Source organism: Saccostrea cucullata, unplaced genomic scaffold, assembly GCF_032062105.1.
Source record: "Saccostrea cucullata isolate Sc308-1 unplaced genomic scaffold, CSIRO_AGI_Scuc_v1 ctg1056, whole genome shotgun sequence".
NCBI lineage: Eukaryota > Metazoa > Mollusca > Bivalvia > Ostreida > Ostreidae > Saccostrea > Saccostrea cuccullata.
In genome coordinates, this window is record NW_026934069.1 from 88,693 (window position 1) to 114,406 (window position 25,714).

The 25,714-nt window shown below is 32.9% G+C and overlaps 2 protein-coding genes across 3 annotated transcripts; both read left to right on the forward strand.

The window, feature by feature from the left end:
- Positions 1-5,109: 5,109 nt before the first annotated feature.
- LOC134239887 (uncharacterized) lies at positions 5,110-9,440 on the forward strand. 2 transcript variants are annotated; one of them, XM_062722017.1, is made up of 9 exons: positions 5,110-5,359; positions 5,462-5,572; positions 5,976-6,021; positions 6,178-6,329; positions 7,167-7,232; positions 7,386-7,487; positions 8,198-8,299; positions 8,668-8,757; positions 8,980-9,440. In XM_062722017.1, exons 1-9 carry the CDS (start codon positions 5,164-5,166, stop codon positions 9,393-9,395), a joined length of 1,281 nt encoding a protein of 426 aa, XP_062578001.1. In that variant the 5' UTR covers positions 5,110-5,163; the 3' UTR covers positions 9,396-9,440. The 2 variants fall into 2 exon arrangements, with proteins under 2 accessions (XP_062578001.1, XP_062578003.1); XM_062722019.1 differs by lacking the exon at positions 7,386-7,487.
- An 8,853-nt stretch (positions 9,441-18,293) lies between these two features.
- LOC134239889 (uncharacterized) lies at positions 18,294-23,072 on the forward strand. The gene is made up of 5 exons (XM_062722021.1): positions 18,294-18,501; positions 18,596-18,706; positions 19,023-19,071; positions 19,188-19,387; positions 22,639-23,072. The coding sequence occupies exons 1-5, from the start codon at positions 18,294-18,296 to the stop codon at positions 23,013-23,015; spliced, it is 945 nt and encodes a 314-aa protein (XP_062578005.1). The 3' UTR covers positions 23,016-23,072.
- The last annotated feature ends 2,642 nt before the right edge of the window (positions 23,073-25,714 follow it).

Below are 25,714 nucleotides of genomic sequence, written 5' to 3' on the forward strand. Positions count from 1 at the left end.
GGTCGTTGTATCGACCATTTAACTTATGAAATGATGAATTTAAATGTCGCTGTTGCATATTTGTTACATTGTCTTGTTTTTTTTCAATTACTAATGTTATTTGAGAATTAGTTCATTAATACAGCATGTTCTTGCGTATCAAAACAACTAAGATAACCCCTATATGCAGGTGATAATGGTGTATAATTTCTGCTTTAAGTAAGAACAGATGACGATAGAACAATTAAAGTCATCATGTTTATTGGAAAGCTTTGTTGAAGGTTACCAATCACATATTTTTCTAGTAAAATTTAAAAAAAAAAATGAAAAAAAAATTTAACGGACTGTTTTTATCTCTGGTTAATAGCTCACGAATATATACATGTTGACCTATAAATGGAAATGACTATTGTTAATTAATGAGTCGTCGATATATCAATCTAAAAGTCGAGTTGAAGGCCACAGAAAATGTTTTCTTCTGTGTGGAAATTTTTTAAAAATAATTTCTTCTTCATATGAATACAATAAAGTTCTGCTTATAGCGGGTTGTGATTGTTACCCATGGGAATTCCACATATAGTTAGAAGACCTGGGGTCCGTTTCACATAAGAACGTACGATTAAGACCAAAAACTTAAGTTGATTTGAAGATTTTATAAATGTAATGATTCTGTTTGAAATTGCTTGTTTGAAATGTACTGTAAAATTCTTTTAAAAAAGATTAAAACAATTTTTGAATCATTATACTTTAAGAAAGTATGAGTTGAATTAAATTATGGTCTTAGTTGTATTAACTTCTTTTGTAAAACGGGTCCCTTGTCTCCAGAAACCACATAGATATTGTCAAACAGAAACTCTTGTTTTAAAAAACGACGACAGCGTACTTTTGTGTACAATCAGAATGTTTATTAAATAATTTTGCAAATGACCAATGACAATTAATATAATTAAATTTCATTTTTTTTGAAAAAGCAGATGTCAATGATATCAAAAAGCCTTGCCTTTAATTTATCGTGTGGAATGGTCGAAAAGTCTTAAGTTTTTATGATATTAATTTTTATCTAATTTTTTTAATTTCCAAACTTCCTTGGAATTCTAAGTATCTCATCTGATTTACACAACTTCTCGAATACATGTATATTCTTACATAGCAATCCTGAAGTTTTTCCTTCACTTCTGTTAATATTTTAGTGAGGTGTAAAATGAGTTTGTCTATTTTTGTAAGGATTAAAATAAGTTTCTGAATTCAAATTCATTTAGGATGTGGGAATTTAAATAAAATATTCAAAACTTACATATTCTTTTGAAGAATGTCGTCCTCAGCACGGGAGGATTGGGTTTCAAATAAGGCGCCTTACAAAAACAAAATTGTTACATTCTTTGTCAGCTGGGACCAGTAAATATACTGATCGTGTAATCTGTCTAATTCTATTTTCACTTCTGAATTATTGATCACAGAAGGATAAATATGGTTTTTATTTCTTCCATTAATTCTGACAAAGTGTTAAGGTCTTTTTTACGTCTTGTTCATTGTCTATCTTGAACAACAGAATTCATACTATTTGTAAAGTACGTTACCATGGTTACGACGCCAGGTGAAAAATAGGGGTTCACGAAATGCCTCTACTCCAAATCTTTCTACAACTAATGTATCTGAAAATATTAAAATGACACTTTTTTTCCATTTTAAGATAACATACATGTATACCAGAACGATGATATTTCAAACTTCTTTTCCGAAATATAGCTGATACCAAAAATAAAAACTCCATTTACTCAAAGTGGCATTTTGTTCTAAAATATGTTTAGACTCGCGATCATGTTCAAGTCGTATCGATCTGAACTCGAATAATGGTGCGTCAAGATAAGCTCTTTCATGCATATTTCAGTTCAGATCAGTTGAATGGATCGAGTTCTATTGGTAAACAAATGTTTAAAGAGTCCTGATCAATGTGCATTATTTAACAGGTTTTGATAAAAAAAAAAAAAAATCGAGAAACGAAAGTAGGACGTACGTTTTTTGTCACTGCATAAATTCAGGTATATTTTACTTCATAAATATTTTCAATTCATTTTTAGATTGAATTGTGTTTTGTGATTTATCAGTAGTGTGTAATTTAATCTTGAAATCAATGAAAAGAAAATACAATTGTCACAGTCGCTCTTGTAACGAATTCATAAAATAAGATTTAGTCCCTTTTTATTATCAGCATAGGCGTCGGAACCGGGGGGGGGGGGTGCTAGGGGGGCTTAGCCCCCCCCCCCCACTTTTTTTTCCAAATATATACTTAGTATAGCCATTGAAAATATCTTCGTAGGTTTAGCCCCCCCCCCCCACCCACTTTCCACAGATACGTCTTAGTAGAGGTTAAAAATGGGGAAAGTGGTGGTGTTTGGAAAAAAAATTTTGGTACGAAATATGATTTTCGTGTTTGGGAAATTGACATTTCCCTTTTTCCCCCCCCTTTTTTTTGCTTGTCAGGTTTTTTTTGAAGTACAATTTTTTTTTCACTTAGCCCCCCACTTTCAATTTGCTTCCGACGCAAATGATCAAAATATTGCATAGTAAAATGAAGTCTTTCTGAACCACATAATTAAAAGTAGATCATATTTTTATAAATAGTTGCATCCATTTTAACATGGAAAATATCAATTTTTTTCGCCAAGGATTCATTTCTTAAGAAAGTGAACAAGATGTGTTCGTAAAACACTGAAGCCCCCGTATGGCGAAAATAACAAAAATCAAACTTTTTTTTAAATGCATATTTAATATTTTGGTACCAAAAGTAGGGTATTCTCACTGGAAAACAATTGTGAAATTTGAAAGTAAGCTAATATTAAAGTCTTTTAATGAGTACAAAAATCTCCAAGTTCAAGGTCAATGTAATTAGTATCAAATGAAAGGTCTTGCCACATAAAATACTTATGTAGAGCATGAAAGTCCTAGCACTAACCGTTCAGAAGTTATGGTCAACGTTGAATTTCTTAAAAGGTAGGTCAAACTCAGAGGTCAAGGTCAAAGTTATTGTTATCAAATGAAAGGTCTTGTCATAAGGATCAAATATGTAAAGTATGAAGGCACTAGCCCTAAGTCTTTAAAAGTTATGGTCAAGGTTTGCTTTTTTAAGTAGGTCAATCTCAAAGGTCAAGGTCAAAGGGTCAAGAATCTTCATATCCAATGAAAGGTCTTTTCACAAGAATTACATATATGAAGTATGAAAGCCCTATCCCTTACCGTTTAAAGGTTATGGCCAAGGTTAAAGTTTTTTCACAAGTACGGAAATCTACAAGGTCAAAGGGTCAAGGTTGTTGGTATCCAGTGAAAGGTCTTTTAACAAACATTACATATGTGAAGTATAAATGTCATGGTTACTTCTGCTCGAAAGATATGGCCAAAGTAAAATTTTTATTTTTTCTTAAAAAGTAGGTCAAACTCCAAGGTCAAGGTCAAAGGGTCAAAGTTATTGTTATCAATTGAAAGGTCAGACGGACACGACAAAAACTATATGCCCCCGAAACTTCGTTTACGGGGGCATAAAAACGCAGTACTACCTTAGTCAGCCTTCCTGTCAGTCCGTACACATGGTTCCTATTTTGTTGCTCAGCTTTCCCGGTCTGTCTCTCTGTCTGTCTCTCTGTTTGTCTGTTTGTCCGCAAAAACTTTAACCTTGCCCATAACTTTTGATTTAGTGGAGCTATGACTTTCATATTCCATATGTGTATTTCTTGTGACAAGACCTGTCTTTGGGTACCACCAAATTTGACCTTTTGACCTTGACCTTGGAGTTTGACCCACTTTTAAATGAAAATTTTAAAATTTTACTTTGGCCATATCGTTTGAACAGTAAACACCAGGACATTTATACTTCACATATGTAATGTTTGTTAAAAGACCTTTCACTTGATAACAACAACCTTGATCCTTTGACCTTGACCTTGTAGATTTCCGTACTTGTGAAAAAACTTTAACCTTGGCCATAACTTTTGAACGGTAAAGGATGGGGCTTTCATAATTCATACATGTAATCGTTGTGAGAAGACCTCTCATTGGATACCAAGAACTTTGACCCTTTGACCTTGACCTTTGAGATTGACCTACTTTAAAAAAGCAAATCTTGACCATAACTTTAAAAGAGCTAGGGCCAGTGCTTTCATACTTTACATATTTGATCCTTATGACAAGACCTGTCTTTGGGTACCACCAAATTTGACTTTTTGACCTTGACCTTGGAGTTTGACCCACTTTTACATGAAAATTTTAAAATTTTACTTTGGCTATATCTTTTGAACAGTGAACACCAGGACATTTATACGTCAAATATGTAATGTTTGTTTAAAGACCTTTCACTGGATAACAACAACCTTGATCCTTTGACCTTGACCTTGTAGATTTCCATACTTGTGAAAAAACTTTAACCTTGGCCATAACTTTTGAACGGTAAAGGATGGGGCTTTCATACTTCATACATATACTTCTTGTGAGCAGACCTTTCATTGGTTACCAAGAACTTTGACCCTTTGTCCTTGACCTTTGAGATTGACCTACTTTAAAAAAGCAAACTTTGACCATTACTTTTAAAGAGCAAGGGCTAGTGCTTTCATACTTACGTATTTGATCATTATGACAAGACCTTTCATTTGATAACAATAACTTTGACCCTTTGACCTTGACCTTTGAGTTTGACCTACTTTTTTAAGAAATTGAACGTTGACCATACCTTCTGAACGGTTAGGGCTAGGGCTTTCATGCTCTACAAAAGTATTTTATGTGGCAAGACCTTTCATTTGATACTAATTACATTGACCTTTTGACCTTGGAGATTTTTGTATTTAAAAAACTTTAACATTAGCTTACTTACAAATTTCACAATTGTTTTCCAGTGAGAATACCCTACTTTTGGTACCAATTAATTAAATTTGCATTCAAGAAAAGCTTAATCTTTGCTATGTTGCCATACGGGGGCATCAGTGTTTTACAAACACATCTTGTTGTTCTTTTTTTTTAATTAACTTTGCAAGTTTCTTCGAGCCTTTTGTTTTATATACTAGTATAAAGAATTTTCAAAGAAAAATAGACAGATTAATCATACAATGCTGTAATTATACCAGGGAGCGGAAGGGATGGATAGTATGTATACGAAATATACTCTTTGACGTGTAAGATAAACTTTTGGTAACGTCCACAATGCTGCTACATGTAGTGATGTTAGCCATTATATTGGGGCACATTGAAGCCACAGAAAGCTGTCCCCTTACCTCTGAAGCCTGGGAGGAGAGTTCCCGTGCACTCCGATGTCAGGCGCCCAATCATTACCACTGTCTGAGAAACGAAAAAGACCAACTGACGCAAGAATGCCTTCCAAGAGTGTGGATTCAAACGGGTTTGTACAATAAATGCTTCTCTAACTTCTGTGACAAACATTATGGGAATCTCATCGATGTCGTACATAACAATTTCTAATTTTTTCTGATATCATTTAAAGGGATGTGCCCCTTGTTTAACAGTGAAGCTGGAAGAATGGATGTTCAACCATGCGTGCCTTCAAGCAAAAATTGCCCTCCTTTTACTTACTGGTCAAATGTACTCTACTTATGTAAGTTATTTTCTATTTAAGTAAATGGGTAAATAAATATATAATTTTTATTATAAAAGGAATTAACAATGCAGATGTTGTATAAGAAAAATATATAATCCGTACAAGCATCATGTGTTTACCATTTATGCAATATTAGGAACCATAGATTTATATGCAATAACGATGTCGTACATAACAAATTTTAACTTTTACTGATATCTTTTTAAGGGATGTGCCTCTTGAAAGAAAACATTGATTTTCTATTAAATGATTCAAAATTGTACACGTTGAAGTTAAGTTTACGCATATCGATGATATATATTCACAGGGTGATCGGATATACAAATACAATAAAAGAATATGTTCTAAAATTTTCAGTCCTGATTTAGAATTTGACAATTCTATTCACATTTTTACGTAGATCCTGGCTGTTTTGAAAAAGAAGAAAAAAACACGTCCACTCAAAAGTGAGCATGTCAGCTAGAACTGAGCTGATATTGAGTAGCCTCTATGTCGAAATTAAGAAACTTGAAAATTCTTAGAAAGAATGTATTAAAATTGTCAGCGATTTTTACAGCAATTAAGCGGCAATAGTCTCTATTTTTTTTTTACTTCACACTTAGTGTCCAGCAGGAAGACGGGTTTGACGATTCCAGTAATTCATCATCGGAATTGTCGCTCTATGTCATCGTCAGTATTGCTGTAATTGTTCTGCTTGTTCTTGTCGGAAGTGTGTTTTTGGTAATTGTTTTAAAACGTCGAAACGTAAATCAAGGTACGTACATTGAATTGTAGATCTCTGAGTCACTCAGGTGACTTACATATATAATCGGTTTTTGTTCGTACTCTTGTGGATGTCCGTCAAACACAGCTCACATTTATCTACTTTTCTCAAGAACAACATAATCAATTTCAACAAAACTTGTCAATATTATCTTTGATCAAAGGGTACTTAATGTTGTTCAAAGAAGGGAATATCCCCTTTCAAGAGGATATTGTCGAGAAAAGGCAAAAATAAGGTGAATTTCAATTGAAATCTTCTCACGATTTATAGATCCAAAACAGTTTTAACTTATGATTGTTATTTGAAAGGTCGTCGACAAAGCAAAGTGTAGAATGATGTTTGTTCAAATTATACACCACAGGAAAGGGAAGATCAAAATTTACATGGAATTGTATGGGATAAAGTGAAAATCCTTTCAAAGATTGCAGGATCTTGCTTGGTTAAATTAATATGGAAGCATGTCATTTTTTTTTTTAAATTATGACCCCCAAGAATATGAGAGTTGGGACAACAATGAGCGAATAAAGTTTCACATGGGATATACGAAGAAAAATATTGAAATATATGAATGCTAATATATAATCAAGAAAACGAAGCCAAGATTAGTCATAATTATATGGAAGTATCCTTAGGTAGTCTTGTTTAAAAAATTCACGATACTCTAGTGACCGTTTAACAAAGCAGATGAAATTCATTTGGATATTTTGTAAAGATCTATTATAATTCCAAAAAATTTGCACGATTCATTAGCAATAATGATTTGCAATAACAAAGACTGTAAATTTGAGATAGATTTTAAAAAGATTTTTCGATTCTTACATCATGTAGGACATTCACCAGTAGCTTTACAGAACGAACGAACTGACAACTTAGAAAGCGCCACAGAACAAACAGGTAACATATGAAATAACAAATGAAAAGATCAATTTCAATTGACCACTAAACGTAAAAGGCCAATATTTGGACAACGTAAACCGTGAATACAAATTATTTGATGAACTGGATGAACAGCAAAGCACATTTATAATTATGTTTACTCTTGTTTAGAAACGTTTTTGGGCACATACACACATTCGAACAATATTGCAACTGAGAGCACAAGAACACCAAAACCCAATATTAAAGAGAGAAAACAGACTGAAGACTTTGGTAAGTATTTCTCCAAATCTAATAAATCTTCAAACCCCCAAAATCAAATGTTTTCAGAATTATTGGATTTAATATTATTTATGTATATTTTATTGAGACATTAAACAATTCTAATCTCTCCAGATACAAAAGTGGTGTTTCTATTTTTTAAATTATATATTCAATATTGATAGAAGTCAGTGATATTAAGCTTCACGAAATTTTATCAAAATAGAATTAAAACAGCTACAATTAAAAAAAGAAGTTTTATTTTTGATAGTGCGTGAATACAAAACTGATATTTGAAAAATATGACATTTATTAAATATAGAAAATTTGCAACGTTAAATAGGGATACTTAATTTTGAAGTAAAACTCTTGTTTCATTTTTTTGATGCTGTAAACTTTACAAAGCTTGATAGGTCATTCATTACCTCTAAAAAACACAAAAGAAATGTTAAAAATAGTTTATTATCACCACAGTGATTTAATATGAGAAATGATGTTCTTCTTATGGAGGTTGTGGATCATAACTTATAAACAAAATAAACACTTAAAATGTTGATATGTGAACTCTTTATGGAAGGGAGAAAATAAAATATACAATTTTCGATTGACTGTCAGAGGTAAAAGGCTAATATTTGGTGGAAAAAAAACCTCAGAAATTTTTAGTAGGAATAGATGACCAGCATAACACAAGAATTTTAAAATTATCATTTACTCTTGTATAGAAACGCTTTTGGGCACATACACACATTCGAACAATATTGCAACTGAGAGCACAAGAACACCAAAACCCAATATTAAAGAGAGAAAACAGACTGAAGATTTTGGTAAGTATTTTCGCAAATATATTAAATGATCAAACGCTCAGAATCAAATTCTCTTTTATCTTTGGATCTATTTATATTTGTATTTTTTTTAAATATAAAAAACATTTAACAATTCTCAGTTCTCCAGATACTAACGGTTTTACAACTTATTGATATTTTATTACGTATTGAATGAGGTCAGTGAAAGTTGAGATTTACAATATTTCATTAAAATGTAATTAAAATTAGCATTTTCAATAAGGGCTTTTTTGTTATAGTTCCTGAATAAAATCTGAAACTTGGAAAATGTGACATTAAGTATATATAAGCATCAGTGTTTCACAAACACATTTTGGTTCTATATTAATAAACTTTTTTTTCTTTTTAAGTTCCTTTGAATCATGACGAATACTACCTACCTGATGAGAGGAAAAAAATATACCGTCAGGGAAGAAATGAAATTCAAGAGGAGTGTATTAGTCAGTACTAAGAAAATTTAGAAAGTTATATAATTGTCTCTTTGCATATCACAAGTCATCTTTAGTGTGGTTTAGAGTGTATTGTAAACCAACTTTTGTTCACGCCATCTTTTATTTGCAGTAAAGAACAGACTATGTACTTTAATATTAAAACGTAAACATGAAACTATAGACACCATAAGCAGCAAGATCGTTATTTCAGTTGTTTATTTGTCTTTTTAGGTCGCTTGAGATCATGTGAAGATACGACAAATTTTGGAGTGATGTCGTTTACAAGTGAAAAGAAAGGCAAAATTCTAGTGCTACTTTTAGTTAAATATAGGGATGTGGGTCAAGAAAAAATCTCTGAAACGATACAAGAAGTCTTTAATACATATCCTGTATACGAAAATACTTTGGAAAAATGGAAAACAAAGGCAAATGAGAAACTTTATGTATTTCTGGATTTATTTTCCCCTGACTCACAGAGGGCTGACATGACTAATATCAAAAGACTGCTGTCAGAGGTAGTCTATGATGCCAAGAATAACGGTACAAAGTTTGTTCTGGAAATACCCAGTTTTATATATAAAGCTAACCGAACATTCTTCAGTGAGGCAGCAAAAGATCCGTGTTTTAAAGTAAAGCATCTTACTTAGGCTTATATAACTTTGTGTAAATTGAGTGATAAGTCAATTTCAAAAGGGACAAGCAACAAGAATAAAGTATAAAATGATCTTTTCATCTCAACTGTTCCTTGTTACTGTCCACATATTATCTAAGAATTATTTGGAAATCAAACTTTTACTGAGAAATCTTAAGTTGTGTTCAAACTACAGAAACGTTTATGGACGTCAAAGCAATAGAAGTAAAACTAGAAATAAGTCCCTAGAACATGAATGCTCCGCCGAGTGTATATAACTTATGCAACATGAAAATTTGTATTAGAGTACGAAGTCTGATGAAAATATCTCGAACAGTTCCTTTAGAATTTAAATCTAAAAAAGTGGATATTTATGATAAATTCTCACGAATTTGTTTTATTGAATGCTCATAAAAATATATTGAATAGTTTCTTTAATTAAAACTAAACAAAATAAAATTAAAGAGAAGGAAGGTCTGACAATGTCACAAAAAAGTGCAAAGTGATTTTGATGCAGTTGGAAAAGCTCTCACTAATACATAATTATCAGCATATTATGTTTGATAAAGATATCTTAAATGGTTTATTTAAAACTCAGCTAAACACTTATTTAAGAAAAGAGAGGTGAAGGGAAAACTTGGGGTAAAAAATGTTGTTGTAGTTGAAAAGCTTTTCATAAAAATGCATAAGCATATGAAGTTTGATAAATCTATCATCAATATTTTCTAAAACTTAGATAATCACAAATTTAAAAAAAAAGTGTGGTTCATCTCAAATGGTAAGAATAGGTCAAAATATTTTGATACAATTGATAGGTATCATCAGTATTTATTAGTATATGACTTTTAATAAAAAATTATCCTGAATTGTTTATTCAATACTGATTCAGACACTTATTAAAGAAAAGAAGGTCAAAGGAAGGGTCAATATCAAAAAATGTTGACGCATTTGAAAAGCTAACATCAGTTTGTATCAACATATATCAATATCTAACCTGTAACTATATGTAGTATAATGTGTATTAATCAACCTTGTACCTGTGGAGAGGGCTTATATAGGCTATGCCTGCTGCCCAATCCATTTATGTATTTATTATTTTATTACATAATAAATTATGTTCAAATCAAACCAATATCTGACTTCTATGCAGTTTGATAAAAATATCTTGAATAGCTTCTTTGAACCTTTCTATTGAGTTAATTGTAAAGCGCGACGGAAGGACAGACGGTAGGACGGAAGAGGGACAGCACAAACAATATAATAAACTTATCTAGACGAGCATGTGCATTAACAAATATGATTAGGAGATGATCGTCTATCTAACAATTGTCAGACGTCTCCAGAAACACGTGTTATCGACATAAAGGGCAAATGTGCAAAATTGAGCTATTGATGAATTATGACTTTTTTGGTGTGACCAGAAGTGACGTCATTTTGACAATTTTTGTGATCTCCTTCTTCTTAATTTAATTAACTCTCCTTTTATAATTCTCTATAAAGATGATCAATTCTTTTGGAGACATAAGGAAAAACAATCTTGGCCCTTCTAGTTCCCTCATTTATGTGGCCAGCCTTCTATTGCTGATATCCTACGATACAATTTTGTCATTTTGCACAGGTTTTTTATGTGTTTTAACCAAATATTTACATGTAACGAAATATTTAAAGAAACTATTTCTCAGCTGGACTTTTTTACGAGCCACAGCTGGCGTTTATGTGCGGAACTTCAGTGCATAAAGAAATACATGTATGTCTGTTGATGAAACATATGGGGATAACAAACAGTATTCAAGATAAAGTCCATAAAACAATACAAAACATCAAAGGTGGGACCAGGTGCCATGGAGGACTGAGCATTCCCTGCTGACCGGTCACACCCGCCGTGTGCTCCTTGTCATGAGCGGGAATTAACGGAAATCCGTCGTCAATTCAGTGTACATTGTATAAATAATGTACTAACAATTAGTATGAAACACGTCAGTCAGCATTTGACTCAATGATAAATTGTATTTTTTGACAAGGTCATTGTATCGACCATAGAACTTACAAAATGATGGCCTTAAACGAGACTGCTGAAATTCTTGTTTCATCAACTTGTTTGTCAATGATTACCTCGTTTTAGAAATTGTTCATAAATAGAGCATGCTCTTGTGTATTGAATCAACTGAGATATATAACCTCCGTATGCAGGTGATGAAGGTATACTAGCATTGCTGCATCAGTAAGGGAAGTTGACGATTGAAAAGTTAAAATCATTGCGTTTATCATAGAGCTTGGTTGTTAGATTTCCATTAACGTGTTTTTCAATTAAAATATCCAAATATGAAATAATTATATGTGTCAGACTCTGTGGTATCTTTTTATCTACGTTGTTCCAACATATCGTGTAGGCAAATATTACTTCGAATATATATGTCTGATTTTGAAACTAAATTGTCATTAAATTGTGCAAAAAAGCAGAACGAAATGAATTTGAAAGCAAGGATCAAATACAGCGCGTTAAGGACAGATGATACAAACATTTTTTTTCTTTGGGGAAGACTGAATATTATGTAACAACTTTAGAAAAGTGGATAATTCTTAGAATTTTTTCTATTAAGAACTGAAAAATGAAATAGACTTATATACCAAAATATACGAAGCCAGGTGAATTTTACGAGGAAAAACAAAATGACAAAACATCAGCAGTATCACACAGGCTGATTTTTACCATTTTGCTTTTCAAAAAAAAAAAAAAAAAAAAAAAAAAATCACCTGGCTTGGTATATTTTTCTAAAGTTTATATTACTCTTTTAGCACCAACTGAAGGTAACATATTCTGAAATTTGTTTCCATCTGTAAACCTTTATTGAGTGTGTTTTGTCCCTATTTGTTATTTTATTGAAATATTTCTAATATTTTCCAAGTCTATTTCATTTTCCAGTTTGAAGGAGAAAAAATTCTAAGAATTATCCACTTTTCTAAACCTGTCTCCTCCACACACACAAAAAAAATGTTTGGATCATCTGTCCTTAAGTACAAAAGTTTTTTTTTTCTGTGAAACGCAAAATTATTGTTCACAAACAAAAACAATCCACAAATTGTACTAATATTAAGAAAACAACATTTGAAGATGTGCATGCGATTAAGATTTTCCCAAGTTTTGGAAATGGAAGCTCTCAGAAAAGTTAGAGTCCAGATGAAATTCAAGAATGGCTGAAGCATACTGGAAAGTAACGTCGTTGTATAAAAGAGTCAGCTAGGAGAACTTAAAAGACATATTATTTCCTATAACAATAAATGCACTTCATCTCCGATTATAAAATTTAAGAATCACTTTTCTTAAATAAAATCTAATAAACTAATCTATATGGCAACAAGAGAAAAAGCGTCTGGTCTTATCAGTGCATGTTTTTTTTATAGCTCAGGTGACTTATTGCTATCTGTTTTCGTCCGTCGTCGTACGTCGTCAACTGGTCGTAAACTTTTGAACATTTTCAACTTCTTCTCTGAACAGCTGAGCCAATTTCAACCAAATTTGGTATACAGCATTTATGGGTGAAGGGGAACAAAAATTGTGAAATTCATAGCCCCTGCCCCCCCCCAGGGCCTGAGGGATGGGGCCAAAACCACCAAAATTACTGTAATCTTTAAAAATTTTCTTTAGTCATGGACATCTAGCAGTCAAATTGTTGGCATAATGATAATCAGCATTGATTCGTCTACCAAATTGTGAAATTCATGGCCCCAGGGTCAGGAGTTCTTGTGTTAGGGTGGGGCTATATAAATCATATAGTAAAAGTGCTTTATTTCTTTGAGAATCTTCTTCTCTGCTCCTTGGTTTTAAATAGACTAACTAAGTACATAGTTATGATGAGCAAGATTGGCTTTTCAAGATTTTTGAATTTTATGGCCCCGGGGTCAGAGGTTCTGGTGTAAGGGCGGGGCTCTATTTTTTATACAGTGAAAATACATTAATTCTCTGAAAATCTTCTCTGCTCCTGGGTATCAAATAAACTAACTACCCTTACCGAAAATATCGCCTTTCTGCAAATATTTGCTGCAAGTCTGCAGCAAACATTGCTGCAAGCTTGCAGCAATGTAGCCAAAGAAAGCATGACAATCTATACAAAGCCTTAGACAAAGTTTTCATACCTTTTTAAAATTAAAGTGCATGATAGCTTTTTATATGAACAGAACTTTAAGAACTTTACATATAATTTTTAATGAATATTTCCGTGATTACACATTTACTAATTAATTTGATAACATTTAACTGATTTGGGTCCATTAATACTTTTAAGAGGTATACATATGTGATATCAAAAAGAGGACTGAAATTTATAAGAAACAGATTTAGATTTGACCTAGCATTTACACCAGTTACTCAAATGTGCTTTTTAGAAATATTCTTTCAAATATCCAAATAAATCAAAATCATTTCTTACCAATTAGATATCATGGATAGAATAAACACCTACATCCAGAGTTTGGCACTTTTAATCATTAGCAACGATGTATATTCGTAACAAAATACTGAAACGTGTACAACTTCAATTCCAACATTTCAAAATGGCCAGTTTTGTGTTGACCCAGTACAATCTGCGTTTCATGGGCATGTTTGACTTGTTTACTGTACTTGCAAACTTCCTGCAAACATTTGAATAATGAAATGTTTCCTGCGAACGTGCTGCGAACGTTAGATTGACGTGTATGTTTCTTGCAATGTTCCTGCAAACATGTTGGGTTCCTGCGAATTTGCTGCAAGCTTGCTGCAATTGCTGCAATGTTTGCCGCAAGATCGCAGCTAGCGGCAATCATCTGCAAACAAGAAAATTTTCTTCCTGCAAACAATTTGCAAAAAAAATGCATTAATTGTTTGAAAATCTTCTCTTGTTTTGAACATATTTTATGATTGTATTTACACAAAGGGATTGGTTACAAGTTCTTACAACTTAAAAAAACTTTCTTTTCTTCTCTGCTCCCGGGTGTTAAATAAACTAACTTAGCACATACATATAGTTATGATGAGCAAGATTGCCTCTTCCAAAATTGTGAATTTTATGGCCCCAGGGTTGAGGGTTCTGGTCTTGGGGGGGGGGGGGCTATTGATTATATATTGAAATGCATTAATTCTTTGAAAATCTATTTCTATGCTCCTGGGTATTAAATAAACTTACTAAGTACATAGTTATGATGAGCAAGAATGCCTCTTCCAAAATTATGGCCCCAGGGACAAGGGTTCTTGTGTTAGGGCGGGGCTCTATTGATTACAGTGTAGCTATTTCTCGAAAGGGACATATGACAATATACTAAAGAAAAAGATACCCATAACATGAAAAAAACTGTAGTTTCGCAAAATCTCGTCAGAGCCTCTGTCAGAGCTACTGCAAACTCCTCGGGTATTATAATTTGTTGTTGGCTCGCGTATATCACAGTGATAAACACGAGAAATGGTGCATTTGTTTTAATTCATTGTAATTCAATTTCTTTGCTTTTGTCTGAGTTTGGAGATAGATTTTTACTAAATCAATAAAGAACTATTAATTAAATTTGAAAAATCCTGCAAATATCCTGTTTTAAAACGTTTAATCTTGACGTGAGCCCATTGAACAGTTGTTAAGATCAGGTCATGTTTTATCCAACTTTACGCAGAAAAAAAGGTAAGACAAAATGAAAAAAGAGGATAAAATAAAATAAACTTCTCATTACGATTAGATAGTATAATTTTGGAACCCGTCTGCATTCCGGGTACGAGTTACAGAACAATGATATTGATTACCTTAGAATTAGAATGGCCTCCAGTAGTCTCGTTTCAACCATACGCTCGGCTGTCTCCGTAAACTCGGAGATTTACAGAGACAGCCGAGTGTCTGGTTGAACGCGACTAGGCCACCCAACGGTTAAAGAGATATTGAACTAACTAATGTTTAGAACAAATCGAAAAAGATGTCTGACCAGCAGTCACTTCTAAAAATGATTTCGATTTAAAGGTAAGTGCATTGTCGCACAGTTATTTTTATCTACGTAAATACTGGTCATTTAGCAGACAACTTAAAATAAAGATATTCCCGGATAACAATCGTTGAACGTGCCATGTCTTGCAAAACAATTACGCATAAAGCATAAAATTATACTTCAATGTGTAATTTATTCCAAGTTTTTCACAACATTAATGTCAAAACCCATTTATAAATCGATTAAATGAAATCAATGTCTCGGGTTTTCCAATTATACTGGAAGCGGTTATGCATATTAAAAGTATTTTGCATTTTAAACGGTTGCTAATAAATAATACAATTTAAAACGAAAGCAGGTTATGTTATCAGGCGCGGATCCAGGAGTTGAAGTTAGAGGGGGCGCCAAAAGTAGGCAAGGGGTCTGGGGGCCGCCTTGAGGCCCCCAGTGGGTCCAGTGCGAAGCCCTGGTGGGGGCCCAAGGGGCGAAGCCCCCGGAAACTCCTTGGTTCTAAAGATTTTGTAGGGTAAAAATGAGGTCTACCAAGTAGACATATTTACATTTTCTAGACGAAACTGTGATTTACGTTAACTTTGACAATTTTGACGTTAACTTTGGCACCGCGCCCCCCCCCCCCCTTAAATCCGCCACTGGTTATGGAACTGCATTTCTGCAAAAAAAAGAGGATAATTTATAAGTTGAACTCAATACATACTATTTTTGAAAGTGTATTCACATAGTAAAAAATATTCAATCATAAAAATATAAACATGTTTAGCATGTATCACAGGTGCTTTGGGACGCCCCATCCCCCCTCTGTGTTCCGTACTCCAAGGGCTCTATGACTTTTTTTATTAAAATATTTTCTATGACATATTTACAAAGTATTACTACTAAAAATCCAAAATTTAAGATATAACTAGCCTTTTATAGAAATCCATACCCTCTGATACTAAAACAGAACTGTTTTAGTGTCAGAGGGTATGGATTTTTATAAAAGGAAGAGGGGGCCCGTCCCCCAAGCACCTTTGGCATGTAAATGGAGTCTTAATTTCGATCAGTTAAGAGGCACATACTTTCATTTCACATACCATGACAACTTCTAATATGGATCCTGCAAATACGAGGGTCGTTCAATAAGTAATGCAATATACAGCATATCATGATAAATGTATAAGTATTTAAATTATTTTTTCACTGTTAAAAAGTTTTATTTAAAAGCTAATTACAGAAATTTGCTTTTAAAGTTAGCATGGTCACTACACTGAGCTGAGAACTGTTTATGAATGATCTCTGCAAAGAAGATGAAAATGAGAGCCCATGTGAAAACTGCTTTTTACACAAATTGCCGAAAATACATATTAAATATATGATTTATAAATGAGGAAAAAATAGTCTTAATGCTGTATAGTTTTCAGAAGGACTCGATAACTCAGAAGCACAGGAGCTCGCGTACCTAACAATTATACCGAAATTTTCATTAAATAAAAAATACGTAATACGTATAATAATAACATTATTATAGGTATTACGTATCTTTTTTATTTTCCGAAAATTTCGGCAAAATTGATAGGTACGCGAACTCCTGTGCTAAAAAAAGGTCCAGGGGCCACATCGCTCACCCGAGCACATCGGCTAGCTAGGAAAAAGCACATCAGGAATGAAAATATACTGAGGTTGGGGGGGGGCTTGAATTTTAACCCCCCAGGGAGTCATAATTTGATCAAAGTAGAATCTACACTACCTGAGGATGATTCCATATAAATATCACTAATAATGGATTTGAAGTACTTGAAAAGAAGATTTTAAAAGGTTTCCCTATATTTTCCTATGTAAAAATTTGATAGGCCATTTTGGCTCCACTCTACCCCTGGAGGTCATAATTTGAACAAACTTGAATCTACATTACCTGAGGATGATTCCATATGAGTTACATTTTTCCTGACCCAGTGGTTCTTGAGAAGAAGATTTTAAATTTTTTTTTATATATACTCCAATGTAAAACTTGGTCGGCCATTTTAGCCCCACCCTACCCCCGGGGGTCATGATTTGAACAAATTTGAATCTACAGATGATTCCACATGAGTTTCATCTTTCCTGGCCCAGTGGTTTTTGAGAAGAAGATATTTTTAAAAATACCATTAATGTTTCTAATTCATAATTACATGTATATCCCCTTGGAAAAGGGTCCGGCCCTTCATTTGAAAAAAAACTTGAATTCCCTTTACCAAAGGATACTTTGTACTAAGTTTGGTTGAAATTGGTCCAGTGGTTCTTGAAAAGAAGACGAAAATGTGAAAAGTTTACAACGACAACAACGACGACGACAACGACAACGACGACAGACAACGGACAAATTTTTATCAGAAAAGCTCACTTGAGCCTTCGGCTCAGGTGAGCTAAAAAGTAGAGTTACGAGTTACGTATATAAAAATGTCAAAATGTCGATTGTCATTCGTGGGTATATCACAAAATATAGATGCTGGGTGCCACATCTCTGAAAATGCTAGAAAATGCTAGATTTACATTGAAAGAAATTGTAAATTGTAAATTGTAAATAGGCACTAAACATTTCATCATCACAACATTTTATAGAATTCTGGCATTGTGGGTCCAGAGCTACTGAGGAAAAAAAATATGATGAATGAATGTCTTTACAAAATAGAGGATTTGATAAACCTGATTGATGAATGATATAAAAGTTGAATTATAAGTTGATTATGTCATGGGAAAAGATATTCAGTGTCTTCGGGGCATCCCTAAAGATGAGTATGCTAAGGTTTTCTATACATGGGAATAAATATCTAAAACGTGTAAAGGGTAAAATGGAATGCTTTGAAGGATTGAAACTAGAAAGAATATGTATAACGTACTTTTTCCAGATCTTATATTTAGATTACAATTTACATTATTTTTTGAACGACCCTCGTATTTTAATTATGAATAATTGTTTACAGCATAAGCAGGAAAACGGAAAATGGAACACCCCTATCAAAAAGTACTTGCATTAATTCTGTGGCAATTCGTGGTATCTCAAGGGGTGCTGAAATGTCCAGAATCCACAGAAGACTGGGGAAGGGCATCAATGGCTCTGCAATGCAAAGACCCAAATTACTATCACTGTCTCAAAGACGAAAACGGGCAAATAACACAGCAGTGTCTTCAAAGAGTTTGGATACAACAAAGTATGGACAAATCACATGTTTATTTATTGGAGGTAGATGAAAAAAAAGATACAAATTCCAATTAATAATAATTATATATATATTTATTTTCTAGGTATGTGCCCAGAATTTAATTTCAAAGCTCGACGAATAGATGTTTATCAATGCAAATCTAATGAGAACAACTGTCCTACTACAACGTACTGGTCTAATGCTGTTTACGTCTGTATGTTAACATTTTAAATTAAATATCTGATAATTAAATTGTGAAACAGGTTAAAATGATTAAATATCTTTATAATACTGTTATAAATGAGGATGATAAGATTAATTGACCTTGTTTTAGTTTTAAAATGGTTATATTTAAGGATTTCAAGAAATATTTAGAGCTGTAAGCAAATGAATAAAACAATTTAATGCAGAGTGTTTACGATGTATGACATTTTATATACATGTATCTAACTTTTATTCCAACAAAACGGAATACATGTCATGTCATGATGTGGTGTTTAGTTTTATCAAAAACATTTTTGCTAAAACAGATCCTGGATGTTTCCACATAGTTTCATCCACTGTACTGAAATCTAGCACGTGCGTACAAAAATGTTGAATATATTGATAGAATTATTAATAAGCCAGTGATTATCAATGATTATCGATTAATCTTACACTTAAAGAAAATAAGCCATGCTATAATTCTTTTGCAGCACCTTACCTACTCTTCCTCTAACGATTGAAATAACTACAAAGAACAGTACATCTGCCAATGATACTTCATCTTCCGAGAATACATCCAATGCCATTCCAGTCATGCCAATAATAATTAGTATCATTTCTATACTAATTGGCGTGGCATTGCTTTTTCTCGTCATAAAATGTCTAGTGTTTAGAAGGAGACACAGAAGAGGTATTTTTTCCACATTGAACTATCCATATACATTTGCCATCGTCTGAGCGGTATCAAAATAATGAATTTTAAATTTCAGAAGCAATTGAGTCGAGGGCTGGAGGAAAAAATAAAGACAATCATTCACCTGAAGAAGAGATTATGATACAAGGTACATGTACATGTAGTTACTAATAGGTTACTTACTTAGGCCTCTTTATGCCAGGTGTCACATGAGACAGCCACACATTCCCTCTACACAGTCCTATCCTTTGCTTTCTATTATCTTCCATATCAACCCTATCTCTATTAGCTCTATCTCTGATGTTCTTTGCCATGTTGTTTTTGGCCCTGTCTCTCTTTCTCTTGCCATCAACCGTCGAAAATGCTCTTTCTTGTTGTGCTGGTCTTTTCTGAGCACATGGTCAACCAGATTGTTTTCCAGTCTCCATCTAATGCCGCTTTTCTTATCGCTGGGGAATTCCCTCATGAACCAGTCTAAGGACATATTGTATATGCACTCTAACGAATCAATCTAAGAAATTAACAATTTAGTTTCTTTAACAATATAATGACAACACCAACATTTCAAGAAAAGAAGGTAATAATATTTCTATATATTTAATGCAAAAATTCAAGAATTTTTTCTCTGAAAAGTTTTCAAACATATAATCGAAATTACTTTTTTTCATGTCTATTACTTGTAATTTTAGTTGACTTTTACAATTGCATTCACCTGATACAACACTCTCGTTACTAATTATAAATTTATTATATTCACATTTGTATACCCTTTAAAATTGTATATTTCATATAATACAGGTAATATATATTTTAGACTATAATCACAGCCCAGATCTAAATGATGATTCTACAGACCTTGACAAAAAACTAAATGGTTTGTATGCTTATTTTATATCATAATTGTTGTTGTCTACAATTTCAATAGACTTTTTATGGAATAATTAGAACAAAAACTTTTACGTTATTAAGTCTCATCAATAAAGAAGAATAATCGTGATAATCTTTTATTTCTCACCTAGTAATTACTTTACACGTGAAAAAATCAAACTAAGTCTTCCATTATACACGCTGTTACAACTGGATACTTTCGCCCCCGTGACGCAGTGCATGGTTAGAGCGTCTGCTCTAGAGTCGTGAAGTAAGGAGTTGATGCTTATGTCACGGGTTCAACTCCCACTGTGAAACGTGGAGACCGGTCCTTCGAAAGAGACCGTATAAACCGAGGTTCCACATGTCACATTTGGTACTGGCCATTTGCGAGAAGCGCTGACTTTTACAGTTGACGGCTTATTGTCATACTAGGACAATGTTTGGAGCTCATTTGTGATATAAATCTTTGGTTCCACATTTAATTCAACAAAAAAAGCAAACAGTTTATTTCAGTGCACATATAAGTTGTCCTTCAACAAAACGACAACCATCTTACCCTCAACTCCCGGCCTTAACATGTAAGTGCCCCTAACACCATACATACGACCATTAGGAAGGTTTTCATATGTATTATCATTAGTTTTGTACCTCACTACATGACACAGGTTTAAATGTCCAAGTAACTGTAAAAGTCATTACTTTTTGCAAAAGACCATTGGTACGACAAAAATCCCTCGCTGCTCACTGGCCCAAGTGCCGAATATACACGTATATGTACACTGTAGGACAAAATTTGCAGCTTTCCATCGGTAAATGATGGCATCTTCATGAGTGAAAATTTCTCTATAGGGACAACAATAAACAACAAACAAAATCACATATCATGTGATCCTTTGGTAGATTTAAAATGAATGATCACAGTGATATACGAGGGTTGTCCAAAAAGTTGACAAATGCCTAATTTTCTTTATAAAGTCCACAAAAGCAAACGTGTACGATAATATTTTAATACAGACCATTAATGAGTAAAAACTAATATACAAAAAATATATTACTACTGAACAAAATTCTTAATCCAGGAAATCAAATCCCCACGAACCAATAGATTTTCATCAAAATACGAAAAATTGACCTCTCGAAAATATGCCATTTTACAGTATATTTTCATTGTATATTTAGTAAGCAATACTAAATGTGTCAGTAAATGGCGATAACAGCTTTAATTTTTAATCAACATTCACTCGTTTTATGAAGAAAATCATCAATTTAATCAGATCACTGTATTAGTACCCTAACGGTATACCTTAGGGTACTAAAGGTTTCCACTGAGTCAGTCCGTCCGTCCGTCTAGCTGTCCGTCCCGTCAGTCTCTCCTACTTGGTTTTCCGCACCTTTTTTTTTAAACGCTTGCAGATATTGAGCTGAATTTTGGTATGTGAGTGTATATTAATGGGTTTCAGATCAGGTTTGAATTTCGTTTCGCTTCAATGATTTTTGACATAATTATGGCATTTTTAATTTTTGATAACAGTTTAAGATTGGGTTCGTGCTGCGCTAAATTCCGAGGTCAACATCGAAAATATGAAGCCAGAAAAAGACGTTGAAAAAATGAGTTGAATTTTCGTCTTTATGTGGATTATTTTATTAGGTTATTTGGTAGTGGACATGTATTGCTTATGCAATACTCTCAGAATGCTTCAGAATCTGTCTCCTAGCAGTGCAGAAACAGCGCGCTACCGCTCGGCTATCTAGGCAAGCTAAAAAACTGCCGCGAGAATTCCATCGGCATCGAAAGCAAGTTATTTTACTTGCCTAGATAGCCGAGCGGTCTAGCGCGCTGTTCCTGCACTGCTAGGAGACAGATTCCGAAGGTCGAGAGTCCAACCCCGGGCTGGGGCGGAAGTGGGTATCCATGTAAAAGTGAGTTTCTTTGTGCTTTCTATATCAATATTTCTTCACTTAGGGCAGTTATGTTAGTTTAAGAGTTGTTGTAAATTGTGCTATATATATATATATATATATATATATATATATATATATATATATATATATATATATATATATATATATATATATATATATATATATATATATATATATACAAAATATCAAACAATAAAAACCAAACTATTCTGACTTATATTTTCAAATCTAATGTATAAAGTATGCAAAAAGAATATCTTGAACCATTTTTTAATAATAACCCCAATGTCCACGAACTTTTGGGACAATCCTCATATATGGTATTGAAAATACTTTATTGAAATAATTTTCAAAATTTTGATTATTTTTTAATGAAATGTTAAATTTAAAGGGTCCGAATATTTCTTAAATGGTTATTTAAGGTTGGATATAAAGAATTATAAATTTATTTTTAGATCTCGTTAAAAACATTAAAGAGAATAAAGAGGGAAACAAAAGAATTGTATTTCTTCCCTCGCACACAACAGTAGATGAAACCACAATTGCAGAGGCAGCCAAGATGTTGGGTGAAAAAACCAAAGCTGAAAACGATTTTAATAAATGGATGAAAAATAAAAATAGATATGAACGAATGTATATTTTTAGAGACTGGATACATTCAGATCAAGAAGTTAGCATCAAAAGGTTAAAGCAAACACTTATTCAAGTTTTAGTCAACGTAATTGAGAAGGACACAAAATTCATCATCATGATTCCTTTATCAATTTGGACGAAAGATCAAAACCTCACAAAACTTTTGAGAGAGTGCCCACTTTTTAAGATAAGGTTTTAAAAGGTGGAAATATTTAATATTTCTTCTTAGGCAATACAACATGATAAGATTTGTAGTTTCTGTTCTTTGTTTCAATAAAAATAAAAAATCTGAGGAATTAACAGAGTTTGTTAACGTTCTTCATCATGTTTTGTGATCTTTAATGCATTTCTAAAAGGTTTTTTATTCTATATCTGTTAAATTCACAGTGTTTTTCTTAAAAAGAAAAAAATGACGGACTCTAAATTGATTTTAGCATTTTGGACGCCATTGCCGTAAGCTACATTTAACTTTTGTAAGTTTTCTTTTGTTTAATTTTTATTTAAGTCCATCTTGAGATTTTTAAAAATCATGTGAAATTAAATTTAATGCTTTAAATTATTTTTAATCGTATCATTATCTACATTTGACAAAATGTTATTTCTGTCAATTATTTGTTGAGAGTTGCCAAAATGTTTGATATTTAGTCAACGGACTTTGTCATCAACTTTTAGAAAGGCTTGCTTTTACATTGACTGTTTTATTTGATTATCATATTGTAGCGTTTCATTCAGAAAAAGTGTCTATACAAATCCGGCACTGAATTTTTCAAACATAAGGATGTTTGTAAAAAATAAAGATCATTCTTTCTTAATTAGTGAAATCCCATGAAGTAAATACATACAAATCGTTTTTCCAATATGACCTACCAAATGCTAATTGTGACGTCGTGAACTTGTGCATTTTCCTATTTTATCTTAGATGACTTGTAGAAGACAAGAATTTTCAGTGGAATTTTCTTTCAGAAAACATGCAGCACATGCGGTGTATCTGTGTTTGTGAAGATTTTATGAAGTTATAATATCCAGTTAGGGTTGTTTGGAATATTGAAATTGAATTGAAGAACTTCCTCCTTAGAAATGTACATGTAATTACAGGGTTTTTCAACAAATATGTCCCGACTTTGCCATCTTATAAAAAAAATTATGCGGCATTCATGAAAGAAAAGTTTGCAAAAAAAAAAATAAAAAAACAAAGTTATACAATGTAATTAACACAAGAGTTTTTCGTAAGATAGATTATTTATTTGTTAAACAGATATGAAACATGGTCATTACAGGCATATTTTGATTTGACGTGTAACGTGCGCCGAATACACAAATCTATTTATAACTCGCTGTGACACACTTACAACAACACACCAGCCAAAACGAATTAAAACTTAAACAAATTTTATAGAAAAACAAATAATAATATTAAACAAACACACAGTTACAGTTACACACAAATTGACAAAATAAACAAATTCAGACAACTTTTACTCAGCTGTTCATTTCATGATTGTCCTCCAGTCCAGATCGAATTACACCACTCTGAGAACATCAAACACTATGGACGGCAATTCCTAAATATGTACTCTCACGACACGGTATTTTAAACATCCTGTGTCGAATTACAAAGTACGACAAACCATCAGACCATTGCCAAGTCTCTCCAATCCTGTATCCTCGCAGACGATCACGTGCTCGTGCTGATGTTCTTCAGCTTGCGGACATCCATGTGACGTCACACAATAAAAATAGCAAATACAGTTGACGCAGTAGCTAATTTTGGTAATATTAGAGTATCGTAACAGGCGTCATTTTATATCGTGTTCCAAATGTACACCGTTTTTTTCCTCCACCAGTTTCATTCTATCTCTTAAGTTTCTGATTACATTTTTGTGTGAGTATAAGTTGGATTACCATTTGTAGAATTAAATCCAAGTTCCTCTCAAAAACATGTTATATAATGAGCCTTTAAAAACACACAATGTTCTTACCTGCTGTGCCAACAGGGACCAATATGTACTGATCATGTACTGGAAGCAAGTACCTTGTAATCGTGAGCATCCCCTGCCGATTTGTCTCAACAGGACAAATAAGAAAAAAAAATCGAGTCCTGGATTGTATAAAAAAGACTTGAGTCGGGAAAATTGTAGTCAGTAGTCGGGAGTAGGCAAGCAGACAATCTTTAAAAGATATAAGAACACTGTAATTTTACAGAAATGTCTTTTGCTTTTATAACTGTACTTACAATGTTTTCTTGGTTTGAGGTTTAGAAATTTCTTACGGTGATGTGTCAGTATCTGGAACAAATATGAGTTTCCTCAATTTCAACATCATTTCTCATGGCCCAGAGAAGCTGAGGTTGTCAACTATTTTGATTTTTGTACGTTGACGTTGGCGAAGAGTCGAGCCACATCATAACTCAAAGACAGCAACTAAGCTAAGCCACGCGTGGAATTCCACTTTCACGTACTAATTTAATATGAACCTTGCATCCTTTAGCGTGTTGAATACTTTACGTGGAATCGTGTCAAGCCTTCTTGTTATTGAGCATTTTATACATTTCTTCAATTTTCGTGCTATAAAGTAAAACCTCGGACAAATATTTTTTGATTTAAAATAAGTTGACAAACCATTCCTTTATACCATACCCATACCCAAATAAAAATAGCTTGCTGTCCGAAAAATCTTCATATACAAAACTTTTGAGCCAATTATGAATTTATTTCTTTTCTGTTGAAAATGTAAAGAGCGGATAGAAAAAGAGACGATAAATAGACAGAGAGATAAAAAGATACCGTCTTTTCTGTTTACAAGAAACTTACAAAAAAAAAAAAAAAAAAAAAGACTGGTGTCTTTCGCATCCATGTAAAGACAATGCAGCCGTTTGTTGTTGCTTTATGATTTAAACAG